At 43.2% G+C, this 27,487-nt stretch overlaps 2 protein-coding genes and 1 long non-coding RNA gene across 16 annotated transcripts in view; 2 read left to right on the forward strand and 1 right to left on the reverse strand.

Moving 5' to 3' along the window:
- The window catches only part of LOC124125385 (E3 ubiquitin-protein ligase HECTD1-like), a 100,827-nt gene extending 95,547 nt beyond the window's left edge, over window positions 1-5,280 (forward strand). For all 7 annotated transcript variants that reach the window (XM_048388473.1, XM_048388476.1, XM_048388474.1 and 4 more), the window contains one exon: window positions 1,471-5,280. In XM_048388473.1, coding sequence (XP_048244430.1) covers window positions 1,471-1,753 — 283 coding nt within the window. In that variant the 3' untranslated portion in view covers window positions 1,754-5,280. The remainder of the gene's footprint in view (window positions 1-1,470) is intronic.
- Window positions 5,281-6,729: 1,449 nt separating this feature from the next.
- On the forward strand, window positions 6,730-7,606 carry LOC125376740. Its single transcript, XR_007219229.1, has 3 exons — window positions 6,730-7,020; window positions 7,091-7,454; window positions 7,486-7,606. It is a non-coding gene; the product is annotated as an uncharacterized LOC125376740 (long non-coding RNA).
- LOC124125386 overlaps window positions 7,146-27,487 on the reverse strand; it is an 85,769-nt gene continuing 65,427 nt past the window's right edge. For 4 of the 8 annotated variants that reach the window (XM_048388492.1, XM_048388494.1, XM_048388495.1 and 1 more), the window contains exons 4-5: window positions 14,448-14,559; window positions 7,903-9,418 (exon numbers count right to left, since the gene is read on the reverse strand). In XM_048388492.1, coding sequence (XP_048244449.1) covers window positions 8,851-9,418; window positions 14,448-14,559 — 680 coding nt within the window. In that variant the 3' untranslated portion in view covers window positions 7,903-8,850. Of the gene's footprint in view, window positions 7,435-7,902; window positions 9,419-14,447; window positions 14,560-27,487 lie in introns of those variants that run through there. The other 4 variants (XR_007219228.1, XR_007219227.1, XR_007219225.1 and 1 more) reach the window with 4 other exon arrangements.

The following is a 27,487-nucleotide window of genomic DNA, read 5'->3' on the forward strand; positions in this document are numbered from 1 at the left end:
CTCTTCCATCCTCTCCTATGCTCTCCCATCCTCTCCTATGCTCTCACATGTTCTCCTATGCTCTCCCATGTTCTCCTATGCTCTCCTATGCTCTCCCATGTTCTCCTATGCTCTCACATGTTCTCCTATGCTCTTCCATCCTCTCCTATGCTCTCCCATCCTCTCCTTTGCTCTCACATGTTCTCCTATGCTCTCACATGTTCTTCTATGCTCTCCCATGTTCTCCTATGCTCTCCCATCCTCTCCTATGCTCTCCCATGTTCTCCCATGTTCTCCTATGCTCTCCCATCCTCTCCTTTGCTCTCCCTTCCTCTTCTATGCTCTCCCATCCTGCTGATGCTCTTCCATCCTCTCCTATGCTCTCCCATCCTCTTCTATGCTCTCCCATCCTCTTCTATGCTCTCCCATCTTCTTCTTTGCTCTCCCACCCTCTCCTATGCTCTCACATGTTCTCCTATGCTCTCCCATCCTCTTCTATGCTCTCCCATCTTCTTCTTTGCTCTCCCATCCTCTCCTATGCTCTCACATGTTCTCCAATGCTCTCACATGTTCTCTATGCTCTCCCATCCTCTCCTATGCTCTCACATGTTCTCCTATGCTCTCCCATGTTCTCCTATGCTCTCACATGTTCTCCCATCCTCTCCCATGTTCTCCTATGCTCTCCCATCCTCTCCTATGCTCTCCCATCCTGCTGTATGCTCTTCCATCCTCTCCTATGCTCTCCCATCCTCTTCTATGCTCTCCTGTGCTCTCACATGTTCTCCTATGCTCTCACATGTTCTCCTATGCTCTCACATGTTCTCCTATGCTCTTCCATCCTCTCCTATGCTCTCCCATCCTCTCCTATGCTCTCACATGTTCTCCTATGCTATCATATGTTCTCCTATGCTCTCCCATGTTCTCCTATGCTCTCCCATCCTCTCCTTTGCTCTCCCATGTTCTCCTATGCTCTCCCATGTTCTCCTATGCTCTCCCATCCTCTCCTTTGCTCTCCCATCCTCTTCTATGCTCTCCCATCCTGCTGTATGTTCTTCTATCCTCTCCTATGCTCTCCCATCCTCTTCTATGCTCTCCCATCCTCTTCTATGCTCTCCCATCTTCTTCTTTGCTCTCCCATCCTCTCCTATGCTCTCACATGTTCTCCTATGCTCTCCCATCCTCTTCTATGCTCTCCCATCTTCTTCTTTGCTCTCCCATCCTCTCCTATGCTCTCACATGTTCTCCAATGCTCTCACATGTTCTCCTATGCTCTCCCATCCTCTCCTATGCTCTCACATGTTCTCCTATGCTCTCCCATCTTCTCCCATCCTCTCCTATGCTCTCCCATCCTCTCCTATGCTCTCTCATCCTCTTCTATACTTCTTGCTACATCCTCAAGTCAGTACCAGTTATTCACTCGCAACTGGACAGAATTCATCAATATTTTCACAAAGCTTCTGAAAAGTAACGCTGCCTTGTTTTTGCTTCCAGTCCGGGCTTCCAGAGGTTGGTCATCGTCCTGCTTGGCCTAACAGCGGATGAACGTAAAGCGTTCCTTCAGTTCACCACCGGTTGCTCCTCACTGCCACCAGGTGGCCTCGCTAACCTCCATCCTCGACTGACGGTTGTGCGCAAGGTGGACGGCAATGACAGCAGCTACCCCTCTGTGAACACCTGTGTCCACTACCTGAAGCTCCCCGAGTACTCCTCGGAGTGCATCCTACGAGAAAGACTGTTGGATGCCACCAAGGAGAAAGGCTTCCACTTAAACTAGACATGGATCTCATGGTACTCCTGCACCAGGTTCACAGCAAGATGGCTCCCATCTACACACCTGCCAACTCAGACGTGGATTCAGTGACCATAATATCGGACACATGGAATGTTGAAAAATGTTCTCACCTTTGTGCCGAGAAGGACGAGTCACAATTAAATGGAAATCATGTTATATATTTGCCCCTGCATTTATGAAGAGTTGATCCACGGGGCATTACTGTGTTCAGCCATGATGTGGGCTTTCATGCCAGTCACCATGGACCGGAACCATCTGTCGTCGTACGGTTCCTTCAGGCTGTCAGAGAACCAACAGTTTATTTAAGTCATGTTTCTTCAAGCAAAGCTGTGTCTGGAGTCAGTTGACCTTAGTCATGTTCTCACAGCTGCTGGTATTCTGGCCAACTGAAACAGCTCCACACATGGCTTCTAGTACTTTGTGCAATGACAAGTGTTACATATTCTGCAAGGATTGATATAAATGTACAAACTAGGGTGGGACTACCTCCTCACACAGCATGTAAGACAGTGCTGTGCCAGCTCCCCCTGGCTGTCGTGAGTCAGGGGGATACGCTGTAGCAGGTTTGAGAAGGTATGGCCTCCGTAAATAAACCTACACACCTAACTACATCAGGTGAGTCCTCTTGGCTGTGATGGGGACACATGTATGACACATGTATGTATGACACTGTGTGCCACATGGACCCTGTATATAGTGTACATTTAGAAAGCCTCCCTCCCAGGGTGGAGGGAGGTGTAGACGTCCTAGACAAGTGATGCTTCCATCACTCCCGTGTCAACATAATGTGCCCCTATTTAATTTAATCATATCAGTGCCGTCGATGATTGTGTTTGAAGTTTTCTATGTTTTTTACCAGCTGTTGCAGCTGTCTATTTATTTCTGTGTGTTTCTCCTGCTTGGAACCTACTCTCTGGGGACTGGGGCAATACTGTGGTGACCGATGTCAGCTACACCCACAACACAACAGCAGCGATTCTACACGGGACGAGTGCAGAGCAATGCTTACACCACACTATCATTGCGCTTCTGTTCAGAAATAATCAATAGTTTGGCCAATCAGAGTATATCCATTTCACATGATCTTTTTAGGAAAGGCATTTTTATTCCATATCCTTTTTATCATCCAATGATATTGATGATTCTCATTATAGGGATTTATTTTGTTTGTCAGATTATCAAATTTGATGAGTAAGAGTGTGTGTGGTGTGTGAGTGTGTGTAGTTTGGACCACTGCTGTTTATCTTCTGTTCATTTTCTTGTTTTTCTGTAGTTTCTCATCAGTATTTATATTCCTAGCTAGCTGCAAGTAGCATGGTTTGGGAGAGATGTAGTGAGAAATAGTCATAAGAAAAAGATGTGCCAAATAATCCAACTGGAAACTTGTACTACTATCGTAACATTACTGCATATATAAAACAGCATCTTGCATGGAGACGATATGTTAAATACTGCTTTAAACATGGTAGGCAAATTAAGCACAAAAATAACCATGTAAAAAGTTTGTTTTTAGAGCAAGATCTGAGCCTTTTCCTCCTGTTATTATTCTACATTGAGATCCGAGCTTGTGTGTACGAGTAGTGTCTACAGTATGTTGTTGATTCACTATCATTCAAGCCTTTCAAAGCATTTAATGATCTCCCCAACATGGCTACATTAACCTAGCAGATAAGAGTGTTATGCTGGGACAGTATTAGAGGGAAAGTAATTCACTCCACTGGTCATGCAGAACTACCTGGGACCCACTGAGGTGCTTGCTACCACCTGTGTTGTGGAGCAGTAGAAGACGGAGTTGTGTGTGACATGAGGCAGGACCAACCCCCTGTGTTGTGGAGCAGTAGAAGACAGAGTTCTGTGTGACATGAGGCAGGACCAACCCCCTGTGTTTTGGAGCAGTAGAAGACAGAGTTCTGTGTGACATGAGGCAGGACCAACCCCCTGTGTTGTGGAGCAGTAGAAGACGGAGTTCTGTGTGACATGAGGCAGGACCAACCCCCTGTGTTGTGGAGCAGTAGAAGACGGAGTTCTGTGTGACATGAGGCAGGACCAACCCCCTGTCTGTGTGTGAGCATTGCACAGCCTCCACACAATTGTCATGCTGGTCCGTACTTACCTGTAGAAACACCTGGATACCACATCCTCATCTCCTGTTGTACCTCAACAGACATGGCAGAACACGTCTTCACCCCCTAGCGGTGCGTTACCTCGGCATCTCTCACCCTGGCTCGACCGCCCACGGTGTAATGTGCGATGCCAGTTGTGTTAAACTGAAAGGGTTGGAATTTTTGTGTGTCTTCTACACAAGATCCAGATCTATTGCAAGTTGTCACATTCTGTGTCATTCCTATGTTATTTATGGCAGTATTAGCTTTGAGTTCTGTCCTGTAGATGGAGCAGTTACTCCCTCCCGGGATGAGTGATGTGGTCACCACAGACTTGGTTACCACTGCCCTGTTCAAGAGCAGTCAGACAAACGTGAGGTGCTTTAATGCTCTATGCATTGTCTGTGTGATACTAGATACTAATATTTATCTTGGATGTGGACTGTGGTTGTCCCGGTCATCAAAGGCCTCTGACTCGGTGTAGTGTGTCCGACTGACTCGCTGCCAGTTGTGAGTCATACTGACTAGCTGTCAGTTGTGTGTCCTACTGACTCGCTGCCAGTTGTGTGTCCGACTGACTCGCTGCCAGTTGTGTGTCATACTGACTCGCTGTCAGTTGTGTGTCATACTGACTCGCTGCCAGTTGTGTGTCATACTGACTAGCTGCCAGTTGTGTGTCATACTGACTCACTGCCAGTTGTGTGTCCTACTGACTCGCTGCCAGTTGTGTGTCCTACTGACTCGCTGCCAGTTGTGTGTCCTACTGACTCACTGCCAGTTGTGTGTCCTACTGACTCGCTGCCAGTTGTGTGTCATACTGACTCGCTGCCAGTTGTGTGTCATACTGACTTGCTGCCAGTTGTGTGTCATGCTGACTCGCTGCCAGTTGTGTGTCATACTGACTCGCTGTCAGTTGTGTGTCATACTGACCAGGGTGGAACCTAATGATGCCGACCTCAACCTGGCTTTCTGATATTCAGTTTTATCTCAAGCAGAGAGAATCACACTTGGGTGTTTTCTTGTATGCTAGAATGACCCCAGGGTGTTGGCTCCTTCCTGCACAGAGTTGAGACAGATATTTAAGTAGGACATGCCTAGGTCACAGATATTTGTGTAGAGCGTGAGTGAATCACCAATATATGTGTCAAGTGTCTGTGGATCACAGATATTTGTGTAGAGTGTCTGTGAATCACAGATATATATGTATAGAGAACATCTGATGATCACAGATATTTATGTAGAGGATCCGTGGATCATGGTTATTTATGTAGAGCGTCTGTGGGTCACGGATATGTTTGTACAAACTCCACCATATGTAAATGAGCATCTGTATACTGTGAGTGATTCTGAGAGAATATGTGATGTCTGCTTGGGTATTAAAGGATTAAAATACAAATTTAAATCCAACTTTGGTGTTTTGTTCTTATTGTCCTGCTTATTGCTTTTGAGAGGAGAGCACGTCATGATGGCAGTATGTAGCACAACCTGCAGACCAGCCTCCCTCGTTTAACTGGAATCACCCAACATGGACCTGATGAACCAGGATGTCCCTTGTATTCTGTAGCAGACCTGATGAACCAGGATGTCCCTTGTATTCTGTAGCAGACCTGATGGACCAGGATGTCCCTTGTATTCTGTAGCAGACCTGATGGACCAGGATGTCCCTTGTATTCTGTAGCAGACCTGATGGACCAGGATGTCCCTTGTATTCTGTAGCAGACCTGATGAACCAGGATGTCCCTTGTATTCTGCAGCAGACTTGATGGAAGAGGTGGAGTAGAATGTCTCTGTACGGATAATATCCTTGTTAAACTATGGCATGGTGGGGAAGAGCACTACAAAACCAGCATTAATCTGGACTCACTCACTCACTCACGCATGCACAGTTAATAGCCTAGTCATAACCTACAAAATCAGACTGGTTTGATGGTTTACACATTGTTTTTATTTCATGATGTTACATACAAACAAGACTCCATAATAAATAACTCTGTATATATACAGTCATTCACAGAGACACTGACACTTAGGAGGGGGATAACATCAATACACATAGTCAATAAAAACAGTTCATAATACTGAAACGGTAAACATAAACAGAGTGGAGACAAACTGATCCTCGAGATCCTTATGGCAGTCATGTTGGCGCTGCTCTTACAGTGGTAACTTCAGTAGAATGTATGGTGCAATGACAGAAATTCTATAAACGTAATACAGTTACGAGTTGAGTTTGTGTGGTCAAGAGAAGAGAAGGCTGCTCAGCCGAAGGCTGGGTTCCCTCCATGAGGCGGAGAGATACAGTACCAAGGTCTCGCACACACGGATCCTGTCTACAGACATGGATCTTGTCTTGACCTGGTCCTGTACCAAGGTCTCGCACACACGGATCCTGTCTACAGACATGGATCTTGTCTTGACCTGGTCCTGTACCAAGGTGTCGCACACACGGATGCTGTGTACAGACATGGATCTTGTCTTGACCTGGTCCTGTACCAAGGTCTCGCACACACGGATCCTGTGTACAGACATGGATCTTGTCTTCACCTGGTACTGTACCAAGGTCTCGCACACACGGATCCTGTCTACAGACATAGATCTTGTCTTGACCTGATCCTGTACCAAGGTCTCGCACACACGGATCCTGTCTACAGACATAGATCTTGTCTTGACCTGATCCTGTACCCAGATCTCACACACAGATCCTGTGTACATGGATCCTGTCAGGATCAACTTGGAAGACTTTATAAACAGTTAAGAATAAGTTTCATAATTTCTGGAAGAATGGTGAATATGTAAATTGTACAAAACAAATGTGGAAGACTTTCATATTAAAAAATATTGTAAATTTAGATGCAATGACACAAGATTGTACAACAGACACCTGTGCTGACTAGACATGAAAAAGTCTGAAAGATACAGAGTCTGAATCAGCTTCAGGAATGGCTGAATCGACGGTGAGGATGTGTACAGGCTTCGGATACTGCATCAACCGAAAAAAACTTTCTTACCCACTTCAAATCTGGGAACCAAATATTTCAGGATTTCTTGCTTACAACGCTGTACAGTGGCAATATATAATATATGTAATTATAGACCTGCAGATATATAGGTTATGATTAGCCTCTCCCTGTACACCTGTATACACAGGTACATCGTTAGCCTCTCCCTGTACACCTGTATACACAGGTACATCGTTAGCCTCTCCCTGTATACATAGGTACATCGTTAGCCTCTCCCTGTACACCTGTATACACAGGTACATCGTTAGCCTCTCCCTGTATACATAGGTACATCGTTAGCCTCTCCCTGTAAACCTGTATACACAGGTACATCGTTAGCCTCTCCCTGTACACCTGTATACATAGGTACATCGTTAGCCTCTCTGTACACCTGTATACACAGGTACATCGTTAGCCTCTCCCTGTATACATAGGTACATCGTTAGCCTCTCCCTGTACACCTGTATACACAGGTACATCGTTAGCCTCTCCCTGTATACATAGGTACATCGTTAGCCTCTCCCTGTACACCTGTATACACAGGTACATCGTTAGCCTCTCCCTGTACACCTGTATACACAGGTACATCGTTAGCCTCTTCCTGTATACATAGGTACATCGTTAGCCTCTCCCTGTACACCTGTATACACAGGTACATCGTTAGCCTCTCCCTGTATACATAGGTACATCGTTAGCCTCTCCCTGTAAACCTGTATACACAGGTACATCGTTAGCCTCTCCCTGTACACCTGTATACATAGGTACATCGTTAGCCTCTCTGTACACCTGTATACACAGGTACATCGTTAGCCTCTCCCTGTATACATAGGTACATTGTTAGCCTCTCCCTGTACACCTGTATACACAGGTACATCGTTAGCCTCTCCCTGTACACCTGTATACATAGGTACATCGTTAGCCTCTCTATACACCTGTATACACAGGTACATCGTTAGCCTCTCCCTGTATACATAGGTACATCGTTAGCCTCTCCCTGTACACCTGTATACACAGGTACATCGTTAGCCTCTCCCTGTATACATAGGTACATCGTTAGCCTCTCCCTGTAAACCTGTATACACAGGTACATCGTTAGCCTCTCCCTGTACACCTGTATACATAGGTACATCGTTAGCCTCTCTGTACACCTGTATACACAGGTACATCGTTAGCCTCTCCCTGTATACATAGGTACATCGTTAGCCTCTCCCTGTACACCTGTATACATAGGTACATCGTTGGCCTCTCCCTGTAAACCTCCATACACAGGTACATCGTTAGCCTCTCCCTGTATACCTCCATACACAGGTACATCGTTAGCCTCTCCCTGTACACCTGTATACACAGGTACATCGTTAGCCTCTCCCTGTATACATAGGTACATCGTTAGCCTCTCCCTGTAAACCTGTATACATAGGTACATCGTTAGCCTCTCCCTGTACACCTGTATACATAGGTACATCGTTAGCCTCTCCCTGTAAACCTGTATACATAGGTACATCGTTAGCCTCTCCCTGTAAACCTGTATACACAGGTACATCGTTAGCCTCTCCCTGTACACCTGTATACATAGGTACATCGTTAGCCTCTCCCTGTAAACCTGTATACACAGGTACATCGTTAGCCTCTCCCTGTACACCTGTATACATAGGTACATCGTTAGCCTCTCCCTGTACACCTGTATACATAGGTACATCGTTAGCCTCTCCCTGTACACCTGTATACATAGGTACATCGTTAGCCTCTCCCTGTACACCTGTATACATAGGTACATCGTTAGCCTCTCCCTGTATACCTCCATACATAGGCACATCGTTAGCCTCTCCCTGTACACCTGTATACACAGGTACATCATTAGCCTCTCTGTACACCTGAATACACAGGTACATCGTTAGCCTGTACACCTGTGTAATGCCGCACAAGATCTCCACACAGCTCAATATCAAACCGCTCAGTTCAGTGTTTGCATCAAGTTCTCCTAATACTTCATTTGTTTGTTGGATGCCTTCCTATCACTGAAAAACATCCGAGGTTTCTTTTTTTTCTTCTTTGGTGAGCGTCCTTCCTTTAGACTGTCATTACCATCATACGCTGGGTTAACATACCCGACCTCATACACCCGTCCAGTGGGACGGATGGGCTCGCTACTCTCACTCCTGCCAACTCCCTTACCGTCTTTGAGAGGGTCACGTGACCCCCCCTGCGGGCTGAGGTCACCATAAGGGAACATGTCTTGGTATGGCACAACATTTGGCAGCACGAAGCTGGAGTAGTCCTGGTCCGGAGACAGATCGGGGCTGGAAGTCACATCCAACTTGTCGTGCTCTGATGTAATATCTGGTTCACTAATCACATCCACCTTCATGCCTTCGTCTGAGTCTAGATGTGTCTCATGTTCACCGCACTCGACGATATCAACCACCTTCCCGGTGCTGATGACTGTCACAGAGTAGCTCTCCACCTTGTGGGCGTGGTCAGGGGGCGTGGTGGTGCCTTGGCCGTTCTTGTAGCTGTGGTATCGCAGACTGTCCACGGTGTACTTGTTCCTACAGACAAACACACACAGTGGGATTAGATTACAATAATTGACATATCAGATCAGGCCAGCACAGGGTTTTCTTCATTAACATAATGTTGTGGTTTAAAGGTAAAAATGTAAAACTTAAATAAAACAAGGTTGATTTCCTGAAAAAAGAACACTTGAAAAAAATACGTAAAAAAAAACATGCTCAAAATAAACATATTCTCAATCAAATTTTTTCAGTTAAAGAAGGCTGCAGACGGTGGAGGAGGAGGCGTGGGCCATAGAACGAAAGAAATTGTTCTTGACCGACTTGACTATTTTAATCATTCAAGGCGACCATACATCATCCTTCATTACTAACTGTCCGGGGCGGTCGGGTAGCCTAGTGGTTAAAGCGTTCACTCACTCACTCACTCACTCACTCAATAACTGTCAAAGAACAGAAGGTGGAGGGAGAGATGGCACAAGTACGTCGTTGTAACTGGTTGTAACTGGATGTAACTGTCACCCGTTGCCTGGCACTGGTGCTACCTCTCTCCCTTGAGCGTCCAGGCCCACCCCGATCTGGAACGTCCGGCTGAGTGCTTCTTCTAGGACAGGTTCATTACCTTACGATGGTGGAAGTACAAGACTGCACTAAACACCTGGTGCTTGAGGGAGGAGGCCCCGTGGGGATTCCAGGCAAGAATACTGATCCCAGCTACCTGACTGTCATAAGAGGAGGCTAAACAGATTGGGTGGTCAGGCTTGGTGATTTTGTTGATAGCATGTCATTGTATCCCAATCGCGTGGATTGATGTTCATGATGTCAATCACTCGGTTGTCTGGTCCAGACTTGATTATTTACAAACCACCATCATACAGCTGTAATATTTAGAGTGCGGCTTTAAACAACAAACAAACAAATCTTACACAGTATTCAGATATAGTATTGCATTCTGTTAGAATACGACCTCTGTCGATTCTGGGGTAGAATAGTACTCCAGCAATCAATGCTTGTCGTAAGAGTCGACTAACAGGATCAGGTGGTCAGGCTCGCTGACTTGGTTGATGCTTCTCACTGTATGCCATTTGCATGGATCGATGCTCATGATGTCAATCACTGGATTGTCTGGTCCAGACCCGATTATTTACAAGCCACCATCATATAGCTGGAATATTGCTGAGTGCTGTGTTAAACAACAAACACATGAGGGAGAAGACCATGGAGGCATGTAGCAAGAAGTGGGCGGGGCTCACTGATAACCCCGACTTCATATTTTTTCAGAAACTACACAAATCAAAATCAAACTTTGCACTTCACCTCTCCTACTAGTATAGAAAGTGTTCCTTACATTTGAAAAGAAGAAATGAATTGGTTCTCAAGTTATCATGGTTATAGGTCACACAAATGTTTACGCATGGAAGGAAGGGCGGCTGGACAAATGGACAGAAGTCCTTGGTATTCCTATATACCCCTACCCTTTCAGATCACAGGTATCATACCTCCTGGACTACACTGAAGCATGTACTACCTGTATCACCCTGACTGAAGGATGTACTACCTGTATCACCCTGACTAAAGCATGTACTATCTGTATCACCCTGACTAAAGCATGTACTACCTGTATCACCCTGACTGAAGGATGTACTACCTGTATCACCCTGACTAAAGCATGTACTATCTGTATCACCCTGACTGAAGGATGTACTACCTGTATCACCCTGACTAAAGCATGTACTATCTGTATCACCCTGACTAAAGCATGTACTACCTGTATCACCCTGACTAAAGCATGTACTATCTGTATCACCCTGACTAAAGCATGTACTACCTGTATCACCCTGACTAAAGCATGAACTACCTGTATCACCCTGACTGAAGGATGTACTACCTGTATCACCCTGACTAAAGCATGTACTATCTGTATCACCCTGACTAAAGCATGTACTACCTGTATCACCCTGACTAAAGGATGTACTACCTGTATCACCCTGACTAAAGGATGTACTACCTGTATCACCCTGACTAAAGGATGTTGTACGTGTATCACCCTGACTAAAGCATGTACTACCTGTATCACCCTGACTAAAGCATGTTGTACCTGTATCACCCTGACTAAAGGATGTACTACCTGTATCACCCTGACTAAAGCATGTACTATCTGTATCACCCTGACTAAAGCATGTACTACCTGTATCACCCTGACTAAAGGATGTACTACCTGTATCACCCTGACTAAAGGATGTACTACCTGTATCACCCTGACTAAAGGATGTTGTACGTGTATCACCCTGACTAAAGCATGTACTACCTGTATCACCCTGACTAAAGCATGTTGTACCTGTATCACCCTGACTAAAGGATGTACTACCTGTATCACCCTGACTAAAGCATGTTGTACCTGTATCACCCTGACTAAAGGATGTACTACCTGTATCACCCTGACTAAAGCATGTAGTACCTGTATCACCCTGACTAAAGCATGTTGTACCTGTATCACCCTGACTAAAGGATGTACTACCTGTATCACCCTGACTGAAGTATGTAGTACCCGTATCACCCTGACTAAAGCATGTTGTACCCGTATCACCCTGACTAAAGCATGTACTACCTGTATCACCCTGACTAAAGCATGTACTACCCGTATCACCCTGACTAAAGCATGTACTACCTGTATCTCCCTGACTAAAGGATGTAGTACCTGTATCACCCTGACTAAAGGATGTACTACCTGTATCACCCTGACTAAAGCATGTTGTACCTGTATCACCCTGACTAAAGGATGTACTACCTGTATCACCCTGACTGAAGCATGTAGTACCTGTATCACCCTGACTAAAGCATGTACTACCTGTATCACCCTGACTAAAGCATGTTGTACCTGTATCACCCTGACTAAAGGATGTACTACCTGTATCACCCTGACTAAAGCATGTTGTACCTGTATCACCCTGACTAAAGCATGTTGTACCTGTATCACCCTGACTAAAGGATGTACTACCTGTATCACCCTGACTGAAGTATGTAGTACCCGTATCACCCTGACTAAAGCATGTACTACCTGTATCACCCTGACTAAAGCATGTACTACCCGTATCACCCTGACTAAAGCATGTACTACCCGTATCACCCTGACTAAAGGATGTACTACCCGTATCACCCTGACTAAAGCATGTACTACCTGTATCACCCTGACTAAAGCATGTTGTACCTGTATCACCCTGACTAAAGCATGTTGTACCTGTATCACCCTGACTAAAGCATGTTGTACCTGTATCACCCTGACCAAAGCATGTTGTACCTGTATCACCCTGACTAAAGCATGTACTACCTGTATCACCCTGACTAAAGCATGTAGTACCTGTATCACCCTGACTAAAGCATGTAGTACCTGTATCACCCTGACTAAAGCATGTAGTACCTGTATCACCCTGACTAAAGGATGTACTACCTGTATCACCCTGACTAAAGGATGTACTACCTGTATCACCCTGAGTAAAGCATGTTGTACCTGTATCACCCTGACTAAAGGATGTACTACCTGTATCACCCTGACTAAAGGATGTACTACCTGTATCACCCTGAGTAAAGCATGTAGTACCTGTATCACCCTGACTGAAGTATGTAGTACCTGTATCACCCTGACTGAAGCATGTACTACCTGTATCACCCTGACTAAAGGATGTACTACCTGTATCACCCTGACTAAAGCATGTTGTACCTGTATCACCCTGACTAAAGCATGTTGTACCTGTATCACCCTGACTAAAGGATGTACTACCTGTATCACCCTGACTAAAGGATGTTGTACCTGTATCACCCTGACTAAAGCATGTTGTACCTGTATCACCCTGACTAAAGCATGTTGTACCTGTATCACCCTGACTAAAGCATGTTGTACCTGTATCACCCTGACTAAAGGATGTACTACCTGTATCACCCTGACTAAAGGATGTAGTACCTGTATCACCCTGACTAAAGGATGTACTACCTGTATCACCCTGACTAAAGCATGTACTACCTGTATCACCCTGACTAAAGCATGTACTACCCGTATCACCCTGACTAAAGCATGTACTACCCGTATCACCCTGACTAAAGGATGTACTACCCGTATCACCCTGACTAAAGCATGTACTACCTGTATCACCCTGACTAAAGCATGTTGTACCTGTATCACCCTGACTAAAGCATGTTGTACCTGTATCACCCTGACTAAAGCATGTTGTACCTGTATCACCCTGACTAAAGCATGTACTACCTGTATCACCCTGACTAAAGGATGTAGTACCTGTATCACCCTGACTAAAGGATGTAGTACCTGTATCACCCTGACTAAAGCATGTACTACCTGTATCACCCTGACTAAAGGATGTACTACCTGTATCACCCTGACTAAAGCATGTAGTACCTGTATCACCCTGACTAAAGGATGTACTACCTGTATCACCCTGACTAAAGGATGTACTACCTGTATCACCCTGACTAAAGCATGTACTACCTGTATCACCCTGACTAAAGGATGTACTACCTGTATCACCCTGACTAAAGCATGTACTACCTGTATCACCCTGACTAAAGGATGTACTACCTGTATCACCCTGACTAAAGCATGTAGTACCTGTATCACCCTGACTAAAGCATGTTGTACCTGTATCACCCTGACTAAAGCATGTAGTACCTGTATCTCCCTGACTAAAGCATGTACTACCTGTATCTCCCTGACTAAAGCATGTACTACCTGTATCACCCTGACTAAAGGATGTACTACTTGTATCACCCTGACTAAAGCATGTAGTACCTGTATCACCCTGACTAAAGGATGTACTACCTGTATCACCCTGACTAAAGCATGTAGTACCTGTATCTCCCTGACTAAAGCATGTACTACCTGTATCACCCTGACTAAAGGATGTACTACCTGTATCACCCTGACTAAAGCATGTTGTACCTGTATCACCCTGACTAAAGCATGTACTACCTGTATCACCCTGACTAAAGGATGTACTACCTGTATCACCCTGACTAAAGGTACTACCATGTACTACCATGTACTACCATGTACTACCTGTATTTCCGGTGCCAGAGGTAGGCGATGATGGTCCCAATGATCAAGATGGCAGATGCTGAGAATGCGATGCCGGGGGCGATCCAGGTGGTGGGAGACATTGGCGGAGATTCTGGGAACAAGATGGGTGGTTTGTTAATCCTGGTTTAGTTAAGAACTTTCTTCCTTCATGTAACTCAATCTCAAGCCGCAGGTTCTATCTTATCTTTTAACAAACCTGCAGGTTGTATCTAATGTTTCAACAAACCTGCGGCTTGTATCTAATGTTTCAACAAACCTGCAGGTTGTATCTAATGTTTCAACAAACCTGCGGCTGGTATCTAATGTTTCAAAAAATCCTGCAGGTTGTATCTAATGTTTCAACAAACCTGCAGGTTGTATCTAATGTTTCAACAAACCTGTGGCTTGTATCTTATCTTTTAACAAACCTGCGGCTTGTATCTAATGTTTCAACAAACCTGTAGGTTGTATCTAATGTTTCAACAAATCTGTGGCTTGTATCTTATCTTTTAACAAACCTGCGGCTTGTATCTAATGTTTCAACAAACCTGCGGCTTGTATCTAATGTTACAACAAACCTTGCACATTATATCTAATTTTTCATCACAAGTTTCTTTTTATTCTGATATTTAGCTTTGTGCCAAAAACAAACCTGCGGCTTGTATCTAATGTTTCAACAAACCTGCGGCTGGTATCTAATGTTATAACAAACCAGCAGGTTGTATCTAATGTTTCAACAAACCTGCGGCTTGTATCTAATGTTTCAACAAACCTGCAGGTTGTATCTAATGTTTCAACAAACCTGCGGCTTGTATCTAATGTTTCAACAAACCTGCGGCTTGTATCTAATGTTTCAACAAACCTGCGGCTTGTATCTAATGTTTCAACAAACCTGCAGGTTGTATCTAATGTTTCAACAAACCTGCGGCTTGTATCTAATGTTTCAACAAACCTGCAGGTTGTATCTAATGTTTCAACAAACCTGCAGGTTGTATCTAATGTTTCAACAAACCTGTAGGTTGTATCTAATGTTTCAACAAACCTGCAGATTGTATCTAATGTTTCAACAAACCTGCGGCTTGTATCTAATGTTTCAACAAACCTGCAGGTTGTATCTAATGTTTCAACAAACCTGTGGGTTATATCTAATGTTTCAACAAACCTGCAGGTTGTATCTAATGTTTCAACAAACCTGCGGCTTGTATCTAATGTTTCAACAAACCTGCGGCTTGTATCTAATGTTTCAACAAACCTGCAGATTGTATCTAATGTTTCAACAAACCTGCGGCTTGTATCTAATGTTTCAACAAACCTGCAGGTTGTATCTAATGTTTCAACAAACCTGTAGGTTGTATCTAATGTTTCAACAAACCTGCAGATTGTATCTAATGTTTCAACAAACCTGCGGGTTGTATCTAATGTTTCAACAAACCTGCAGGTTGTATCTAATGTTTCAACAAACCTGTAGGTGGTATCTAATGTTTCAACAAACCTGCGGCTTGTATCTAATGTTTCAACAAACCTGTGGGTTGTATCTAATGTTTCAACAAACCTGTGGGTTGTATCTAATGTTTCAACAAACCTGCAGGTTGTATCTAATGTTTCAACAAACCTGCAGGTTGTATCTAATGTTTCAACAAACCTGCGGCTTGTATCTAATGTTTCAACAAACCTGCAGGTTGTATCTAATGTTTCAACAAACCTGCGGCTGGTATCTAATGTTTCAAAAAAACCTGCAGGTTGTATCTAATGTTTCAACAAACCTGCAGGTTGTATCTAATGTTTCAACAAACCTGTGGCTTGTATCTTATCTTTTAACAAACCTGCGGCTTGTATCTAATGTTTCAACAAACCTGTAGGTTGTATCTAATGTTTCAACAAATCTGTGGCTTGTATCTTATCTTTTAACAAACCTGCGGCTTGTATTTAATGTTTCAACAAACCTGCGGCTTGTATCTAATGTTACAACAAACCTTGCACATTATATCTAATTTTTCATCACAAGTTTCTTTTTATTCTGATATTTAGCTTTGTGCCATCATGTGCCCAGACCTGTGGATTCATCTGGTGGGAGAGACATCAGAGTGGGGCACATCATGCTGTGGATATTATCACCACCACAGGTGCCAAGCAGGCATGGAGACAATTTCCTATCTTCAGGGAGAATTTCCACCGCTGCCCCTATCAGCAGCTTCAGCCTGTGAAGATGAAAGACCAGGAACATTCACCAGGAACATTCACCAGGAACATTCACCAGCATCACAGCTGCAAACTCCTGGGAATAACGTGCACCTGTCAGGAGGACAGTCTGGGTCAGAACAACGACAGCACATGTTGTCTGATGATGATACCGTGTGGGTTAGACTTGGTCTCTGGTGGTCAGGCTCCCGATGTGCTTCCCGACCCCAATAGCGGTATACTGAACAACATTCACTAGCGAACTCACTCTCTCTGATAGAAAGAAATACTTTCTTTGTTTCCTTGTTGTTTAACGCCACACTCAGGAATGTTCCAGCTAATGACAGTGGTCTGTAAAGAATTAAGTCTGGAGCAGCCAATCCAGTGATTGACGTCATGAGCATCGATCTAAGCATTTTGGTTACTTGCATCAAACAAGTTACCGAGCTTGATCACCCGACCTCGTTAGTCGCCTTTTACAACAAGCATAGTCACCTCTTATGACAAGCATAGTCACCTCTTATGACAAGCATAGTCACCTCTCATGACAAGCATGGTCACCTCTTATGACAAGCATGGGTTGCTGAAGACCAATTCTAACCCAAATATTCAGATGTCAACAGGAATACTGGAAAATGTTGTCTTTCTTTGGTATGTTGTCATTTTTGTATTAAATGTTCATTCACAGGAATTGTAGTTCATTCAGTTCAATGTTGGGGTAAAATCCTCAACAAAATCAGAGCAGGAACAAAAACATGTAAAAAGTGAAAGATACAAGAAAATAAATGAAGTCTGTTTTGGCCTTGGTGATGAGGGCACCACATGCAGTATCAGCTGCTCCCAGCAGGCAGCGGCTGCAACAGCACTCAACATCAACACGGGGAGACGCTGAAGACCAAACCAACTTCAGGCAAATCATCATAAAATAAATCTTGGGTAATAGCATCCTCTTTACAGCAGAAACAAGAACCTAGTCTTTATTACCCCATGGCTCATCAACAAGTGTAGGTTCCGCCTTCAATCCAACTTTTACATAAACCATTTACGCACTTACTTTGTAAAACTGGAAAACTGACACTTTATGATAATCATGCAGATTACAAACACAAACTTTCTCTGTTTTTCATTAAAAATAATGTAGCTGCCTTATCAAACACATATTTTATTCTAAAACTAATTACATCTTCAGTATCGGGTGGTACCAGTGTAAATGCTGAATTTAACTCTTATTTTATGACATGATTCTTTATCTCCAAACTGCACAGTTGTCAAAAAAGCATCCTATGCGATCCCTACGGCAGTGACACAATATATGAAGCTAAATCACCCATCAGACATATTTGACATCCCGAGCAGCAGAGTTGTTATGTGTTTCCTGCATTCCTCAATTATCTTGTCCAACTACCATCATAAACACATTGCTATCAAATTCTGAACAGATGGGACTTATGTGTCTGTGTATATTCCCCTGACAATCAAGATATTCTAACCAGCTTCACAAGTGATGTGACGACTCCAGCAAAGGGACACCGAGCCCAGCGCCGGGAGATAACGACAATATCATCCTGTGTGATTCTGTCACGGGGCCTTTAATCACATCAGCTGGATGAGAGATACCACCTTTATATTCCATTAGAGAATATTTGAATAATTCGGAGGTCTGCTACAGATCCTCGAGGATGTTACCTTCAATTTTAGTGTTGCCTTCTGATCACAAGACATGGATTCCCCCGAGTGCCACCGATTACACGGAGAACAGGGCCATGGCTAGAGTAGCATTCACTTAAGGTTTTCGTTATTCTTATAGTGTCTTTGGATATTTAAAAGTAAGGAGCCCTGAGCATCTCTTGAATTTTGGAGACAAAACAAATCCCAAACCAGACACAATTTATGGATAACAACTTCTTTATTTACTGTAAAGGCACCATTTCGGTATAGATCCTACCATTGTCAATCTAGCTTGACAATGGTATAATTAGGATCTATACCAAAACGTTGCCTCTACAGTAAATAAAGACGTTGTTGTCCATAAATTGTGTCTACTTTGTCATCCGTCAACTTTTAAGTAATGTCTATCAAACAATTTAAACAAATCCCCCCTGAATCTCCATCTTCAGTAAATACAAGACAATTCATCTTGATATCTTAACAAGGACACAATTCATGCATACTGACCCAGTGCCGAGCCTTGCACCAGGGACACTTCCTCCCAATGAATACTACATGTAAAGTTACACCTCTCTGATACACAGAAGAAAGACTGGATATTTCTCAAACATTTATAGTCAATACTTGTATCTATATGTTTTCATAATGGCAATGATTTTAATAAAATTAACATGAAAAACATGTGCCAATGTTGTACTTAGTGACGGGTTCAGTCAATGTTGTACTTAGTGACACGTTCAGCCAATGTTGTACTTAGTGACAGGTTCAGTCAATGTTGTACTTTGTGACACGTTCAGTCAATGTTGTACTTAGTGACAGGTTCAGCCAATGTTGTACTTAGTGACAGGTTCAGTCAATGTTGTACTTAGTGACACGTTCAGCCAATGTTGTACTTAGTGACAGGTTCAGCCAATGTTGTACTTTGTGACACGTTCAGTCAATGTTGTACTTAGTGACAGGTTCAGTCAATGTTGTACTTAGTGACAGGTTCAGCCAATGTTGTACTGGTACATAGTTACCTTGACACATCCACACATTAGTGTTGTGTACATAGTTGCCATGACACATCCATACAGTAGTGTTGTGTACATAGTTACCTTGACACATCCACACATTAGTGTTGTGTACATAGTTGCCATGACACATCCATACAGTAGTGTTGTGTACATAGTTGCCATGACACATTAGTGTTGTGTACATTGTTGCCATGACACATCCATACAGTAGTGTTGTGTACATAGTTGCCATGACACATCCATACAGTAGTGTTGTGTACATAGTTGCCATGACACATCCATACAGTAGTGTTGTGTACATTGTTGCCATGACACATCCATACAGTAGTGTTGTGTACATAGTTGCCATGACACATCCATACAGTAGTGTTGTGTACATTGTTGCCATGACACATCCATACAGTAGTGTTGTGTACATTGTTGCCATGACACATCCATACAGTAGTGTTGTGTACATAGTTGCCATGACACATCCATACAGTAGTGTTGTGTACATAGTTGCCATGACACATCCATACAGTAGTGTTGTGTACATAGTTGCCATGACACATTAGTGTTGTGTACATTGTTGCCATGACACATCCATACAGTAGTGTTGTGTACATTGTTGCCATGACACAGGAGTGTTGTGTACATAGTTGCCATGACACATCCATACAGTAGTGTTGTGTACATTGTTGCCATGACACAGGAGTGTTGTGTACATTGTTGCCATGACACATCCATACAGTAGTGTTGTGTACATAGTTGCCATGACACATCCATACAGTAGTGTTGTGTACATTGTTGCCATGACACATTAGCGTTGTGTACATAGTTGCCATGACACATCCACACATGTAGAAAGTGTATAACGTGATTATTGTAGTGCCGCAACTCCCCATGTACAAAGTGTATAACGTGATTATTGTAGTGCCGCAACTTCCCATGTACAAAGTGTATAACGTGATTATTGTAGTGCCACAACTCCCCATGTACAAAGTGTATAACGTGATTATTGTAGTGCCACAACTCCCCATGTACAAAGTGTAGAACGTGATTATTGTAGTGCCACAACTCCCCATGTACAAAGTGTATAACGTGATTATTGTAGTGCCACAACTCCCCATGTACAAAGTGTATAACGTGATTATTGTAGTGCCGCAACTCTCCATGTACAAAGTGTATAATGTGATTATTGTAGTGCCGCAACTCCCCATGTACAAAGTGTATAACGTGATTATTGTAGTGCCGCAACTCCCCTTGTACAAAGTGTATAACGTGATTATTGTAGTGCCACAACCCTCCATGTACAAAGTGTATAACGTGATTATTGTAGTGCCACAACCCTCCATGTACAAAGTGTATAACGTGATTATTGTAGTGCCACAACCCTCCATGTACAAAGTGTATAACGTGATTATTGTAGTGCCACAACCTTCATGTACAAAGTGTATAACGTGGTTATTGTAGTGCCACAACCCTCCATGTACAAAGTGTATAACGTGATTATTGTAGTGCCACAACCCTCCATGTACAAAGTGTATAACGTGATTATTGTAGTGCCACAACCCTCCATGTACAAAGTGTATAACGTGATTATTGTAGTGCCGCAACTCCCCATGTACAAAGTGTATAACGTGATTATTGTAGTGCCGCAACTCCCCATGTAGAAAGTGTATAACGTGATTATTGTAGTGCTGCAACTCCCCATGTACAAAGTGTATAATGTGATTATTGTAGTGCTGCAATCCCCATGTACAAAGTGTATAATGTGATTATTGAAGTGCCACAACTCCCCATCTAAAAAGCGTATAAAATGATTATTGTAGTGCCACAACTCCCCATCTAAAAAGCGTATAACATGATTATTGTAGTGCCACAACTCCCCATCTAAAAAGCGTATAACATGATTATTGTAGTGCCTCAACTCCCCATCTAAAAAGCGTATAACATGATTATTGTAGTGCCACAACTCCCCATCTAAAAAGCGTATAACATGATTATTGTAGTGCTACAACTCCCCATCTAAAAAGCGTATAACATGATTATTGTAGTGCCTCAACTCCCCATCTAAAAAGTGTATAACATGATTATTGTAGTGCCACAACTCCCCATCTAAAAAGCGTATAACATGATTATTGTAGTGCCACAACTCCCCATCTAAAAAGCGTATAACATGATTATTGTAGTGCCACAACTCCCCATCTAAAAAGCGTATAACATGATTATTGTAGTGCCTCAACTCCCCATCTAAAAAGTGTATAACATGATTATTGTAGTGCCACAACTCCCAATCTAAAAAGCGTATAACATGATTATTGTAGTGCCTCAACTCCCCATCTAAAAAGTGTATAACATGATTATTGTAGTGCCTCAACTCCCCATCTAAAAAGTGTATAACATGATTATTGTAGTGCCTCAACTCCCCATCTAAAAAGCGTATAACATGATTATTGTAGTGCCACAACTCCCCATCTAAAAAGCGTATAACATGATTATTGTAGTGCCTCAACTCCCCATCTAAAAAGTGTGTAACGTGATTATTGTAGTGCCACAACTCCCCATCTAAAAAGTGTGTAACGTGATTATTGTAGTGCCACAACTCCCCATCTAAAAAGCGTATAACATGATTATTGTAGTGCCTCAACTCCCCATCTAAAAAGTGTATAACATGATTATTGTAGTGCCTCAACTCCCCATCTAAAAAGTGTATAACATGATTATTGTAGTGCCTCAACTCCCCATCTAAAAAGTGTATAACGTGATTATTGTAGTGCTGCAACTCCCCATCTAAAAAGTGTATAACATGATTATTGTAGTGCCTCAACTCCCCATCTAAAAAGCGTATAACATGATTATTGTAGTGCCACAACTCCCCATCTAAAAAGTGTATAACATGATTATTGTAGTGCCACAACTCCCCATCTAAAAAGCGTATAACATGATTATTGTAGTGCCACAACTCCCCATCTAAAAAGTGTATAACGTGATTATTGTAGTGCCACAACTCCCCATCTAAAAAGCGTATAACATGATTATTGTAGTGCCACAACTCCCCATCTAAAAAGCGTATAACATGATTATTGTAGTGCTGCAACTCCCCATCTAAAAAGCGTATAACATGATTATTGTAGTGCCTCAACTCCCCATCTAAAAAGCGTATAACGTGATTATTGTAGTGCCACAACTCCCCATCTAAAAAGCGTATAACATGATTATTGTAGTGCTGCAACTCCCCATCTAAAAAGCGTATAACATGATTATTGTAGTGCCTCAACTCCCCATCTAAAAAGTGTATAACATGATTATTGTAGTGCCTCAACTCCCCATCTAAAAAGTGTATAACATGATTATTGTAGTGCCTCAACTCCCCATCTAAAAAGTGTATAACATGATTATTGTAGTGCCACAACTCCCCATCTAAAAAGTGTGTAACGTGATTATTGTAGTGCCACAACTCCCCATCTAAAAAGCGTATAACATGATTATTGTAGTGCCTCAACTCCCCATCTAAAAAGCGTATAACATGATTATTGTAGTGCCTCAACTCCCCATCTAAAAAGCGTATAACATGATTATTGTAGTGCCTCAACTCCCCATCTAAAAAGCGTATAACATGATTATTGTAGTGCCTCAACTCCCCATCTAAAAAGTGTATAACGTGATTATTGTAGTGCTGCAACTCCCCATCTAAAAAGCGTATAACATGATTATTGTAGTGCCTCAACTCCCCATCTAAAAAGCGTATAACATGATTATTGTAGTGCCTCAACTCCCCATCTAAAAAGCGTATAACATGATTATTGTAGTGCCTCAACTCCCCATCTAAAAAGCGTATAACATGATTATTGTAGTGCCTCAACTCCCCATCTAAAAAGCGTATAACATGATTATTGTAGTGCCTCAACTCCCCATCTAAAAAGCGTATAACATGATTATTGTAGTGCCTCAACTCCCCATCTAAAAAGTGTATAACGTGATTATTGTAGTGCTGCAACTCCCCATCTAAAAAGCGTATAACATGATTATTGTAGTGCCTCAACTCCCCATCTAAAAAGCGTATAACATGATTATTGTAGTGCCTCAACTCCCCATCTAAAAAGCGTATAACATGATTATTGTAGTGCCTCAACTCCCCATCTAAAAAGCGTATAACATGATTATTGTAGTGCCTCAACTCCCCATCTAAAAAGTGTATAACGTGATTATTGTAGTGCTGCAACTCCCCATCTAAAAAGCGTATAACATGATTATTGTAGTGCCTCAACTCCCCATCTAAAAAGCGTATAACATGATTATTGTAGTGCCACAACTCCCCATCTAAAAAGCGTATAACATGATTATTGTAGTGCCACAACTCCCCATCTAAAAAGTGTATAACGTGATTATTGTAGTGCTGCAACTCCCCATCTAAAAAGCGTATAACATGATTATTGTAGTGCCTCAACTCCCCATCTAAAAAGCGTATAACATGATTATTGTAGTGCCTCAACTCCCCATCTAAAAAGCATATAACATGATTATTGTAGTGCCACAACTCCCCATCTAAAAAAACTCCCCATCTAAAAAGCGTATAACGTGATTATTGTAGTGCTGCAAGTCCCCATCTAAAAAGCGTATAACATGATTATTGTAGTGCCTCAACTCCCCATCTAAAAAGCGTATAACATGATTATTGTAGTGCCTCAACTCCCCATCTAAAAAGCGTATAACATGATTATTGTAGTGCCTCAACTCCCCATCTAAAAAGCGTATAACGTGATTATTGTAGTGCTGCAAGTCCCCATCTAAAAAGCGTATAACATGATTATTGTAGTGCCTCAACTCCCCATCTAAAAAGCGTATAACATGATTATTGTAGTGCCTCAACTCCCCATCTAAAAAGCGTATAACATGATTATTGTAGTGCCTCAACTCCCCATCTAAAAAGTGTATAACGTGATTATTGTAGTGCTGCAACTCCCCATCTAAAAAGCGTATAACGTGATTATTGTAGCGGATGAAGCCACGGCCAGGTCTGCTGCTTCCAGCCATCTCAGATCCTGTCCATGAGGCAGCATAAAGCACCTGCTACACACAATCAGACTGCCCTCCCCAGAGCTGCTACATCGGAATCTATTTTATTCTGTAATTACCATAGAAACGTAATTCTGTGATCATGCTGAAAAAACAGTTGTGCTATTAGGGAACTTCAATTAAATCATTCCAGTTTGCTAATTGAAATTCATTTCCAAATTTGAGCCTTTGGGAAATCAAGATTAGGATTCAACTTAATTCCAATTTGAGCCAGTGGGTCGGGTCGCACATTATTCGCCGACATCAAAAGTCATTGGGTTCAATCCCGCAGGTTCAGGGAGGCAATTAGCTTGTGGCGATTATTTCTCAATAACTATCGTGGGCCTGCATTCAGAGGGATTGACTAGGAAATTAAAGGCTGCCCACTTCAAGTGACTCAACGGGGGCCCCATGAAGAAATGGTCATTGTGGTCAAGACGATGTTGTCGATGTTGTCTCTTCTGCAGTGACAATCTTCTCCATGACAGGCCTGATGCTTAAAAATGTCACATCATGAAATTCCAGATAAAACTGTCCTCAAGAGGCCTCCAGGGGGCGCTTTTCACATTTTCCTGAATTCTTGTGTAAATATCTGTGAATACTGATTCTACAAATAGAAAATATGTAAATATTATCCCCCTGTGATTCCTGGCCAATGGATTATTCAATGTTTTATTATATCGGAATCATCTCACGGGGGAAGCTGCCGGAAGGTTGAAGAGGAATTCAAATAATCTCGTCACAGAAACTTTTCATTCAACATCAATAGAATTGCAATGATGGAGTTAAAAGAAGCAGATAGAGTTGGGTTCAGTTTGGTTTCCTACTGATACCGTCGTCCAGTTGAACGTTGAAACCATAATCAAAGTAGACTCAGTTTGTGGACAAGAACCATAAATAGTGTCTACATTGTCATCCGTCTACTTCTGAGCCAATCAAACAACTGAAGCCATAAAGCTGACATACCGTATGTGACCTGATAAGCACCCTGCTGTAATAAGCCCCAACGGTGATATTTGCTAATATATTGGCTAGTGAACAAATCCAATTAGCACCCCTTCCGATTGATCAATGTACACAAGACTTATTTATTCGTGTATAATAAACACTCCTGTGTTATATGCACCCTTAACAATGGGCAATTAGATTCTGGAAAAATATATCTGTCGTATATAAAAACTTCAGGCTGTCAGCGTCTTTCAACTGTTTTTTCACCAAAATAATAATCTAATAAGAGCCCCCTAGTTCTAATTTTGAGAATGCCCTGGGCGCTTATTACGTCAAATACGGTAATTCTTTTAGTTCAGTCTGAACAATTACTTGGCTGTATTCTTGGGGACCTAATTTTTTCATTGTGAACATTAACTTGAATCAATTACAACGAAGCGTTATGTTCAGGTCCCTAACTACAGTGACACTTGCCACATGGGAACATGGTGTGACTACGTACACAAGAGGTGAGCATCTAGAGTTGTTATATGTTGACACTTGCCACATGGGAACATGGTGTGACTACGTACACAAGAGGTGAGCATCTAGAGTTGTTATATGTTGACACTTGCCACATGGGAACATGGTGTGACTACGTACACAAGAGGTGAGCATCTAGAGTTAAAACTAATGTTATCACATATGACATAAGCACTTAGCTGTAGCATTGGTGCTCAACTGTAGCAACAGCACTTAAGGTTAGCACTGGTGCTTAATGCACAAGCATTGGGTACTGGGGACCTGTCTGTCCTGTACTCCACATGGAGAGACAAGCATAGTGTCCTGGACTCCACATGGAGAGACAAGCATAGTGTCCTGGACTCCACATGGAGAGACAAGCATAGGGTCCTGGACTCCACATGGAGAGACAAGCATAGTGTCCTGGACTCCACATGGAGAGACAAGCATAGTGTCCTGGACTCCACATGGAGAGACAAGCATAGGGTCCTGGACTCCACATGGAGAGACAATCATAGGGACCTGGACTCCACATGGAGAGACAAGCATAGTGTCCTGGACTCCACATGGAGAGACAAGCATAGTGTCCTGGACTCCACATGGAGAGACAAGCATAGTGTCCTGGACTCCACATGGAGAGACAAGCATAGGGTCCTGGACTCCACATGGAGAGACAAGCATAGTGTCCTGGACTCCACATGGAGAGACAAGCATAGGGTCCTGGACTCCACATGGAGAGACAAGCATAGGGTCCTGGACTCCACATGGAGAGACAAGCATAGGGTCCTGGACTCCACATGGAGAGACAAGCATAGTGTCCTGGACTCCACATGGAGAGACAAGCATAGTGTCCTGGACTCCACATGGAGAGACAAGCATAGGGTCCTGGACTCCACATGGAGAGACAAGCATAGGGTCCTGGACTCCACATGGAAGACAAGCATTGGGTCCTGGACTCCACATGGAGAAACAAGCATAGGGTTCTGGACTCCACATGGAGAGACAAGCATAGGGTCCTGGACTCCACATGGAGAGACAAGCATAGGGTCCTGGACTCCACATGGAGAGACAAGCATAGGGACCTGGACTCCACATGGAGAGACAAGCATAGGGTCCTGGACTCCACATGGAGAGACAAGCACTGGGTCCTGGACTCCACATTGAGAGACAAGCATTGGGTCCTGGACTCCACATGGAGAGACAAGCATAGCGACCTGGACTCCACATGGAGAGACAAGCATAGGGTCCTGGACTCCACATGGAGAGACAAGCATTGGGTCCTGGACTCCACATGGAGAGACAAGCAAAGGGTCCTGGATTCCACATGTAGAGACAAGCATAGGGTCCTGGACTCCACATTGAGAGACAAGCATAGGGTCCTGGACTCAACATGGAGAGACAAGCATAGGGTCCTGGACTCCACATGGAGAGACAAGCATTGGGTCCTGGACTCCACATGGAGAGACAAGCATAGGGTCCTGGACTCCACATGGAGAGACAAGCATAGGGTCCTGGACTCCACACGGAGAGACAAGCATTGGGTCCTGGACTCCACATGGAGAGACAAGCATAGGGTCCTGGACTCCACATGGAGAGACAAGCATAGGGTCCTGGACTCCACATGGAGAGACAATCATAGGGACCTGGACTCCACACTGAGAGACAAGCATAGGGTCCTGGACTCCACATGGA

Source organism: Haliotis rufescens, unplaced genomic scaffold (genome assembly GCF_023055435.1).
Source record: "Haliotis rufescens isolate VD_foot unplaced genomic scaffold, xgHalRufe1.0.p SCAF_72, whole genome shotgun sequence".
NCBI lineage: Eukaryota > Metazoa > Mollusca > Gastropoda > Lepetellida > Haliotidae > Haliotis > Haliotis rufescens.